The 10,156-nt window shown below is 42.7% G+C and overlaps 1 protein-coding gene across 1 annotated transcript; it reads left to right on the top strand.

Moving 5' to 3' along the window:
• The first annotated feature begins 4,064 nt into the window (after positions 1–4,064).
• LOC110194144 (keratin, type II cytoskeletal 6A) lies at positions 4,065–9,730 on the top strand. The gene is made up of 9 exons (XM_020966322.2): positions 4,065–4,937; positions 6,105–6,319; positions 6,859–6,919; positions 7,046–7,141; positions 7,384–7,548; positions 7,838–7,963; positions 8,332–8,552; positions 8,758–8,792; positions 8,891–9,730. The coding sequence occupies exons 1-9, from the start codon at positions 4,419–4,421 to the stop codon at positions 9,130–9,132; spliced, it is 1,680 nt and encodes a 559-aa protein (XP_020821981.1). The 5' UTR covers positions 4,065–4,418; the 3' UTR covers positions 9,133–9,730.
• Positions 9,731–10,156: the final 426 nt, after the last annotated feature.

Here is a 10,156-nt window from a genome sequence, read left to right as displayed (position 1 = left end):
CCCCCTCTGCCTAAACTATCACTAATTAGATTCCCTGGACTTAATCTTCAGGTATGAAAGATTTTGGGTCTACCATATCATTCATTCATTCAACAAATTCTTATTGAGCTTTATTGGCAAGTTTGCCAATATTTGACTTTTAGGGCCAGTGATGGGAATCAAGAGAAATTCAGATTATCATCTAAGCAACGTGATGAATTGAATTGGGGGTAATAATGAAGGATAGGAGGTAGAGAAGAGACTCTCTTATTAAAACTACCTCCTCCCTCAAGGGCACAACTCACAGGGCCTGCTGGGGGCAAGTGGGGGCTTCTAGGCTAGGACAAAGTTGTATCTTCTCCTTTCTCCCTCCATCGCTCTGACTACTGATCTCCCTGGCTTTCTTTAAGTCCCAACTAAAATCTCCTCTTCTACAGGAAGTCTTCCCTAACCCCTTAATTCCAGTTCCTTCTCTCTTTTAATTATTTCCTATTTATCCTGTATATAGTTTACTTCGCAGATATTTGTTTGCATGTTGGCTCCCTCACTAGATTGTAAACTCCTTGAGGACAGGGATTCCATCCTATTTGTCCTTCTGTCTCCCAGCACTTAGCCAGTAATTTTGCATGTAACAGGCACTGAGGATTGAATTCATTAGCCAGAGGAAGGATGGATTTTTAAAAACTTTTCATTTAATCTATACCCAGTGTTATGTAAACATAGCCTTGCAAAAAATCAGGGCAAGAAACATTACAGAGGCACAGGCATGCACAGACACCAATGCCTTCTTGGAAAAATTTTGAGCTAGTCCAAACATTGTATGTAGTTCCGAGCTACTACAAAAGGTGCTGCTGTCAATATCTTTGTACAGACAAGTCACTTCCCCTGGACTTTGACCACTGGGGATATATGCCTAGTAATAATGTCACTGATACAGCACCAAATTTCTTTCCAGAGTGGTTGGACCAAGCAAGAGGATGACAATATGGTAACCAGAAACTGTCCCATATACCATGCCCCATCCTGGTTAAATTAGCATTAAAATGTATTATTCAAAAGCCACAAAACTAAACAAGTGTACATGAAATTTAAATAATTAAACTTTTCAATTTTTTAAATATTTCATTTTTTCCCAATCATAGCTAAAAACTATTTTTAACATTGATTTTTTAAAATTCTGCATTCCAAATTCTCTCCCCCTTCCTCCCCTAATAATTAAAGTTTTAAGTGATGGTTTCTAGGTATATAGCATTTATACTTCTAAAGTAATTAAAGCTGAAAACTGCACTAAGACTTTTGGGACATTCTATATGTATGAAAATATTTATAAGGACGCTTTTTAGAGCAGTAAGGACACAAAACAAAATAGGTGTCCATCAGTAAAGGGATGATCAAATAAATAATACTGTAATATATATGAAATGTTATTATACCTTAAGAAACGATGAATACAAAGCATTCAGAGAAAACTGGAAAGATGTGTCAGATAGTCAACAAACATTTATTTAAGTACCTACTATGTGCCAGGCACTATACTAAGTGCTGAGGATACAAAGAAAAACAAACAAACAAACAAAGACCAGTCTTCACTCTCAAGATGCTCGCAAGCATAATGGGGGAGTCAGCTTGCAAACAACTATGTGCAAACAAACTATATACAAGATAAATTGGGGATGACGAACACTGAGAGGGAAGGCATTAGAATTAAAGAGGATCTGGAAAGACTTTCTGAACTGATTCAGAATGAAATAAGCAGAACCTGGAGAACAATTTACATGCTGATCACAATAATGTGTAGGAAAACAACGCTGAAAGATTTCCAAGTTCCGTCTAATGAATCATGATTTTAGGTCATGTGTGCCTTCCACCTCTCAGCAGATGAGTGGTGACTTAGAGATGAAGAGTGAAGCAAACATTTTGGGGCATATTTGTTTTGTTTGACTGTACTTATTTGTTATAAAAGGATGATATATTTTAGGGAGGAAAGGACAGTCAATGGGAAGTGACGACAATGTTGAAAAAAGAAAAGAAGTTATCAATATATAATATTATCATAATACAATATCAATATAGTATTATCAATTTAATTTTTATAAAGAAAGAAAAGGAGAAGCAGGGGTGTTGATGTGAGAGTGTAATCAGCAGGGATATGAGGCCTTTGATAAGCAAGTTAGGGTCATTCAGATGCTAGATGCCTAAAAAGAAGTTTGTGGGTATGGGCTGCTCCTCCACCCCCACCCCCACTCAGAGAAAGTCTATTCCTAAAGTCTATTCCACATTGTTGGCCAAATATCCCATGGGCTATCTGATATTGTATCATCCTTCTTATCAGGTCTTCCTACCTTCTTTTTGATGCTGAAGTCAAGTCTAAGGCACTGATCTCAAAACAATGGGGGTAGAATCTATATAATAGAGTGGTAAACACTAGATTGATTAGTGGACTTAGGATAGAGGATCTAAATTTAAAGTCTATTTCTGCCACTTACTACCTCTATGACCCTAACCAAGTCATTGAAATTCTTTATGTTTTTGTTTCCTCATCTGTAAAATGAAGGTGTTGGAATAGATTGTCTCTGAAGTCCCTTACCGCTGATCCTAGTCAGGGACACCCTGCCCCGAGAAGGAACATTTCTTTCCCAGAACTGGGTGGAAGCGCATTCTTGGAATCCCGTTGGGCAACTAGGGTGGAGGGCGGAATGCTGTTTCCAACATCCTCAGGAGCCATTTGCCAAGCCAGATGCTGAGTTGGCACCTTCTTTGGTGGCAGAGAACATTCCACCCATGGGGGGGGTGATGACCACCCAAAAGGGCTGGAAACATCCAATTGCTTGGTCAAAAGCTGAAGATTGCATCAGAAAAATTCACTGTGCTGAGAGAAACAAGATCACTCAAATTTCCTTATTTCTCTCATTTGCTCCTAGAATATGGACATCTCTGGAACTGTTCTCAAAAACATTGATGCAAAGCACTGAAAGCTAATATCAGGAAAGAGATAATAACATGTAACTCCTTTCCTCAGCAAAAGAACTGTCAGTTTGAAATTACAGTACTCTCCCTCCCTCCTACCCAACACACTCCCCTGAGCAGCTCTGCTAGGATTTGAATTTGCAAGCAAGATCAGAAATATATGGTTGATATGTGCCTCTAACATGACTCCACTTGTAAGTACAAATACCTGTGACTCATGGCTGAATACCCTTTTGCCCCTCCATAAGCCTTGACACCTGATTCTGAAGATATGCCTCAATCACTAGTGGTTTCTTTAATGATATGTTGCTCCATTAACTCATTTTGTGTTCTCAATGCTAGCTGCAGGTGGACAATTCAAGGAAGCAGAAAGTGGAGGGGAAAATGTGCTATGACAGTTTAGCAGAAAAGCTAAGGTAGCGAGTTAAGTGAAAAGAACAATGGACAATGTCCACTCCATCTAATCTAACAAGTCAGGAATTGTGGTAGCATTGGAGATACTCAGACAAAATGAACAAAAAATAACTGACCTTTTCCTCAAAGGGCTCACATTCTACTGGACAAAATTACGTCTTGGAATTGTTAGTGATCTTTCTCTCCCTAAGTTACCTTGTATTTACCTAAGAGTACACATGGCATATCATTCCAGTAAAATGTTAAGGCAGAATGCACTGCACATGATAATGCATATTAATGGTTGCTGAATTGAACTGAACCCCTTCCTTCAAACGCCAGGTCAGAGAGTCCCAGTTCAGACTATGCCTGCCTTTTCTCTCAGAAAAGTTCCCTAAAGACCTGCTGACAATGGGTGGAGGGCAACACCGGGCTCTGTTGCTGTCAGGCATCATCAAACTGTGCCCTCTCTCTCTCCTTCTCTCTACCCAAATAAAATCACCAGGATGTTAGGAAGAAGTTATTCTTTGCCTCCTTAGAAACACAAACACACACAAACACACACACACTAACCATTGAGTAAATGCCTAACTGCCCTATGGCAAAGTCCCACCCTACCTGGGTGGAGAGTGGCGCTGGTAGAGGGAGAGACTTGGGGGGGACACATCTGAGTAAGCAGAGGAGAGCACAATTACCACAGATCAGCTCCTTGTCTCCCTGTTTAGAAACATGACTCGTAGATGACTTCAGTGAATTTGCATACTGTCTTTATTGTCTAGGGATCAAGTTAAGGCTGGAAGGCTAGAGAATTTCTCTATGACTAACGGAAGCCAAAAAAGCAATCTTGGTCTTTCATACCTCCTCCAGCAAGGTGGGAGTGATCTCACTATTTGTAAAGCCCAGCCCTTCCCCACCTGCAAGCTCATCTTCATACATTGGACCCAACCCTATTGTCTCCCTATATAAAACCATTGCTGGGATCTCAGCCTCACACAGTCCTTCTCCTCCTCCTCTCTGGTCCTCTTTGGCTTTAACTTTATCTCTTCAGTCTTCTCATTTTTGAGCAAAACCAAGCTATCATGTCTTCTCAGTCTACAGTCAGGATTCAAAGAAGTGGCCGGAGTGGCTTCAGTGCTAACTCTGCCATCACCCCTGGCATTAACCGGTCAGGTTTCAGCTCTGTGTCTGTGTGCCGTTCTGGGGGCAGTGGTGGCTTTGGAAGGGCCTGTGGAATCTCTGGGGGAGCTGGTTTTGGCAGCCGAAGCCTTTACAACCTAGGGAGGTCCAAGAGGATCTCCATGGCAGGAGGCAGCAGTGGCTACCAGAGTGGATATAGTGGAAGAATGGGAGGTGGATATGGTTTCGGCAGCGGAGTCAGTGGTGGCTTCGGATTTGGTGGTGGAGCTGGCTTTGGTGGTGGCTATGGAGGAGCTGGGTTTCCTGTCTGCCCCCCTGGTGGAATCCAAGAAGTCACTATCAACCAGAGTCTTCTGACTCCCCTCAACCTGCAAATTGACCCCACCATCCAGAGAGTGAGGACTGAAGAGCGGGAGCAGATCAAGACCCTCAACAACAAGTTTGCTTCCTTCATTGACAAGGTAAGACACTAAGACATACCAACCATCATGTATTTCAGAGTCCCCTGAAAATCAGTGCATATCTTTGTACTTAACTTCCTGCCAAGATAGACTTGGGAATGAGAGAGAAGAAAGACTCAAATTCTCTCTGCATTGGGAAGCTTGCCCAACTAATGATTGCCTGATGATTAAGGAAAGGGATAACTACATCCATAAGTTTAGTTTCTTGGAAACTTTTCCTCTTCTCCATGGATGGGGAGAATTCTCAGATGTCAATAACCCTATGACATGTGAAGAGAACAAGTTAAAATGTGGGTTGCTCTCTCATTGCTGGAATATGCTGAGGAGTGGTGAGAAATTTTTGTCAGCCAATAATAATTGAGCTTTTATGGCATAGTAAGGCAGCATGGTACAGAGAAAATTCTACCCAACTTGGGAGTCAGAGGACCAGCATTTGAATCCCAGGGCTACTATTTACAACCTGTGTGATCTTAGGCAAGTCACCCTTTCTGAGTCTCAGGATCCCCACCTGTAAAAGGAGGGGATTGCACTGATTGACCTCTAAGATCCCTTTCATCTTATCTAAGGCTATGATTCTCTGATCCTAGCATAGGAAGACACAAGTAAAACAAAAGATATGTTCGGTTCACTCAAGAAGCATCACGATAGGAAGGGCAACGAATTCTTGGACACTTTAAAACATAGAAATGAATTGAAATTAACTACTGCTTTCAGTCAGAGGCTTGAAAGGGTTCTGCATAAGGGATTCTTGCATTGGGTGGGAGGTGTGACTTAGCTGTCCTCTAAAGTCACTTCCAACATTAAGATTCTAGGACCCACTTTGTACTCTAGAGTGGACAAATTGTCTTCTTAAAATTCAATTACAGCTAAAAAACTAAAGTGATGAGATAAGGAAGAGGCAGAAGAAGGTAGGTTTTGCTTAAATCTGTTGGTAGAGATGGTGACTGGGCAACCCCCCACAGGAAAATTGGGGATTGCCAGTAGAATTTGAGTAGAGAATTGCCATCGTCAAAACCTCTCTTCACAATATGACATCATAAGGATTTGCTGCCCTGCTACAATTTGGAGAAGGTCATACAACCATTGATGGCATTATTGCCTTCTTGTACTGACTTCCACCAGCTCTGGGAACGCTTTATGGGACTGACTTTCTCTTCCATTCTCCAGGTACGATTTCTTGAACAACAAAACAAGGTTTTGGATACCAAATGGACACTGCTCCAGGAACAGGGCACCAAGACTGTGAAACAAAATTTGGAGCCATTGTTTGAGGCCTATATTAGCCAACTCAGGGCAGAACTGGACAGAATCACACGTGAGAAAGGTTCTCTGGATGGTGAGCTGAGAAACATGCAAGATCAAGTGGAAGACTCCAAGAACAAGTAAGTGAAGGACCGGTAGGTGGTGCAGTAGATAGAGCACCGGCCGTGGATTCAGGAGGACCTGAGTTCAAATCTGGCCTCAGACACATAACACTCACTAGCTGCGTGACCCTGGGCAAGTCACTTGACCCAATTGCCTAGCCAAAAAAAAAAAAAGAACAAGTAAGTGAGAGAGTAAGAGTAGAAAAGAGAAAAAGTGTGTGGGATGGATGGAGACCAGAAGAAAGGAGGAAACAGCTGGTGTGCAGACTACAAAAGATTCATAGAGGAAGTAAACACCTCACGCTATTCTGTATCATCCCTAAGAGGACAAAATGGGGGTGGTGGGGTAGTAAAGAAGGTCAGAGATCACAACTATATTTCTTAAATTTCCTAGTGTGCCCTGTGTTAGTTCACCTCTTCATATCAATGAAGGGAAATTCATGATCCAGATCCACATGGGAATGGTCCATTTTGGGGGAGATCTTGGATTTCAGGCTGGTTTCACCCTGTCCTATTGGCCATTGACTCAACCATCTTTCCTTTCTCCTTCTGTCTAGGTTTGAAGATGAAATCAACAAGCGCACAGCAGCAGAGAATGAATTTGTGACGCTGAAGAAGGTGAGTTGATTGATTATAGGGGACAGGCTGCAGAAAGAGGAAGCCTGTGTCCAAGTACACATTCTGTGTTTGGCTGTAGGAGAAAGAAGATCTCATTGGCTGAATTCTTGTGTTTTCCCCATCCAGGATGTTGATGCTGCCTATATGAATAAGGTTGAACTGCAAGCCAATGCAGACGTCCTCCTAGAGGAGATCAACTTCTTGAAAGCCTTATATGAAGCAGTAAGAATTCTATCTTTGTTCTCCAAAAAAAAAAAAGTTGTTTACTAAGGGACAGGTGCCAAAGGAAGCATGCTGAATATTCAATATGTAAAACTTTAAGCCTGGCATCTCAGATCCATTAGGCCTTGAAATATCATCTAATAAAGGTTTGGGCTAGGGGACCTGTTGGCAGAATTCCCAGATCCCCTGGGAATGCTTCCTACTGACTAAAGATGGTACAACTGATTGTCTCTGTCCTCTAGGAGCTGTCCCAGATGCAGACCCACATCTCTGACACCTCTGTCATCCTCTCCATGGACAACAACCGCTCTCTGGATCTGAATAGCATCATTGCTGAAGTCAAGGCTCAGTATGAAGATATTGCTAAGAGGAGTAGGGCTGAAGCTGAGTCCTGGTACCAGACCAAGGTGAGATAAGGGGGAAGTAACTGGGTTGTTTTTAATCTCCATACTAACCTACCAGATAGTTAAGGGCAGGTTAGAGTCCTCCCCCACCCCCTTTTTCATTTGGGAAACAGAACATTGTGATATGAAAATCCATTCTCCCTAATAGCTTGCTTATGAAGGATGAGTTAAATTGTCCTAGTGAGCATTTAGAGAGAATCCCATGAAGAAACACTGACACAATCTGGGAAGCATTTCAGTGTGATGCTGATGCTGTCTTTCTCTCCTTTTCTTCCTTTTTCTGTCCTATAAGTATGAGGAACTACAGATCACAGCTGGCCGCCATGGGGATGACCTCCGCAATACCAAGCACGAGATCTCTGAAATAAACCGAATGATCCAGAGGCTGAGAGCCGAGATCGATAACGTCAAGAAGCAGGTAGGCTATAGCTGTTTTTCTGGGCCAACATTGCACTTCCTCTCTGGACACCTTCATCACTGCTACCATGACAATTCAGTCCAGGGACCATGGTAGGAGCTACTAAGTTCTTTCCTCACAACTAATCTACCCATATGATTCTAGCACTTAAAGAGCCCTGTCCTTACTATGGCTGGCCCATATCCTACCCATTGCCATTCATTTCCACATTTGACATGGCTAACACAGACCAACATTAAATTGGGGCTTGCTGATAACAAGGATTGGTGCTAAGGAGAAGGGCTGGAATTGATGAGTTCCAGCTGCTTTCCTAATTGTATCCCGGTTCAAATGAAGAAAAAGTAAGGTCTCTTTCTTTTTCCCTGCAGTGTGCCAACCTGCAGAATGCCATTGCTGAAGCTGAGCAGAAGGGTGAGATGGCCCTCAAGGATGCCAGGGCCAAATTAGAGGAGCTGGAAAATGCTCTTCAGAGAGCCAAACAGGACATGGCCCGCCAGCTGCGTGAGTACCAGGAGCTGATGAATGTCAAGCTGGCCCTGGATATAGAGATCGCCACCTACAAGAAGCTGCTGGAGGGAGAGGAGTGCAGGTGGGTACTTGTTCTCTGGGCTTTGCGTGGTAGGTCGCCTCAGCCATTAAAGCACTGAGCAGAATCTCAGAAGCATTGAGCTCTTTTTGAGAAAACACAGAGTAAACTGGTTACCCTAAAGGCCACTGGGGAAACTTCTGGAATCATCCCACTTTGTCCCAAATTCAGTCTTCTGAAATATAACCTTTGTTTCCTCCCCACACAGAATGAGTGGAGAGGGTGTTGGACCAGTCAACATCTGTAAGTATCTTTGATGGTTCCCACTTTTGCTTTCACTTTTCAGTAGCTTTCTGGCTTAGTGGGGTCTCAACGCACATTTTTTTCCATTCCTTCCACAGCTGTTGTGAGCTCCACAGTCTCCAGCGGGTATGGAAGTGGCAGTGGTGTTGCCGGTGGTTTTGGTCTGAGTGGAGGAAGTGGTTATTCCTATGGTAGCAGCGGCAGCTACAGTGTGGGAGGAGGACTCAGCGCTGGAGGTGGCTTCAGCGCTGGCAGTGGGAGAGGCTCCCTGGGGGGCAGCAGCACCAGCGTAAAGTACACCACAACCACATCTTCCACTAAGAAGAGTTACAAGCACTAACGTGTCTACCAGATTCTTGGCTCCGGAATGCCTCAAGTTCCTGCTTCCTGTTCCTAACCCTTAGAATCAAGGCTGCCATCCTTTTGTCTGCGGAAGATGTTGGGGTTGATTTCTAGACGTGCCCCCCCCTCCAACCTTTGATCTTCTCTTGCATCCAGACTTGGGTCCAAAATTTTAAATGCCACATATTCACCAACTGAATTATAGTCCCTGAGTGTGAACTTCCAGTCACGAGATTGTTGAGAATATCGTCAGTGTGCAGGGTCACACAAGTTCCATCTGATCCTCCTGTCCAGCTATCAGAATATCCACCTATTGTCTTTAAGTCCCTAAGTCAGAGGACTTGCAAAAACACCTAAATGTTCTTTTTAGCAACAGACACTCACTTTGGATCTGAAAGAAGCATCGTGTACTTGGCCACCTTCAGCTGGCCATCTGGAACTGCACCTCTGTTGAATCCCTATGTGCTAAAAAGAAGTGGTACTGGTGTTTTCTTGCAGTGTCCCAGAAAGCAGAGGTGATATAAGCAGATAAAATACAGAAACTGTATCCTTGTGGGGTGTTTCTTTGGTCCCTTCCATCTCTTATACTTGTCTAATAAAGCAGATTTATAATATATATTGCTATTGTCTGGAGTTGCCTTTATACAAGATCTGTGGTTGTCAAACCTTTTTTTTTTTTAAATCCTCTAACCTCCCTCTCACTTGGAGAAGATTCTAGTCCAGGAATTCTGGTTTTCAAGAGTCTGTGGCTAATTTCAGGGGGGTCATGAATATGTCTTATTTAAATATTTTTATAACTGTGTTTCAGTACAATTGGTTTCCTTTGCAATCCTATGTATTTAAAAGTTATTCATTTATAAAACAATATTCTGAGGAGGTAAACCCTCCTCAGAATAAATAAACCAAATAACCCTGCAGATAACAAAGTTATGAGCCCCTGCTCTAATCATCTACTACATCAGAGTTGTTACAACATATGGCTGGTGAGGATTGCCACTAAGTACTGACATAAGAGACAGATT

Source organism: Phascolarctos cinereus, unplaced genomic scaffold, assembly GCF_003287225.1.
Source record: "Phascolarctos cinereus isolate Bilbo 61053 unplaced genomic scaffold, phaCin_HiC Scaffold_1;HRSCAF=81, whole genome shotgun sequence".
NCBI classification, from domain to species: Eukaryota; Metazoa; Chordata; class Mammalia; order Diprotodontia; family Phascolarctidae; genus Phascolarctos; species Phascolarctos cinereus.
The sequence above is the reverse complement of the archived record's forward strand: the minus strand, read 5'-3'. Positions and strand labels throughout refer to the sequence as shown.

What these genes read in the sequence shown, in the direction of transcription:
- LOC110194144 (XM_020966322.2), top strand. Translation starts at nt 4,419, where the DNA reads ATGTCTTCTCAGTCTACAGTCAGGATTCAAAGAAGTGGCCGGAGTGGC. An exon ending in TGAAAGCCTTATATGAAGCA is followed by an intron (nt 7,142 to 7,383) that starts GTAAGAATTCTA and finishes TCTGTCCTCTAG; the next exon opens with GAGCTGTCCCAGATGCAGAC. An exon ending in TGTTGGACCAGTCAACATCT is followed by an intron (nt 8,793 to 8,890) that starts GTAAGTATCTTT and finishes TTCCTTCCACAG; the next exon opens with CTGTTGTGAGCTCCACAGTC.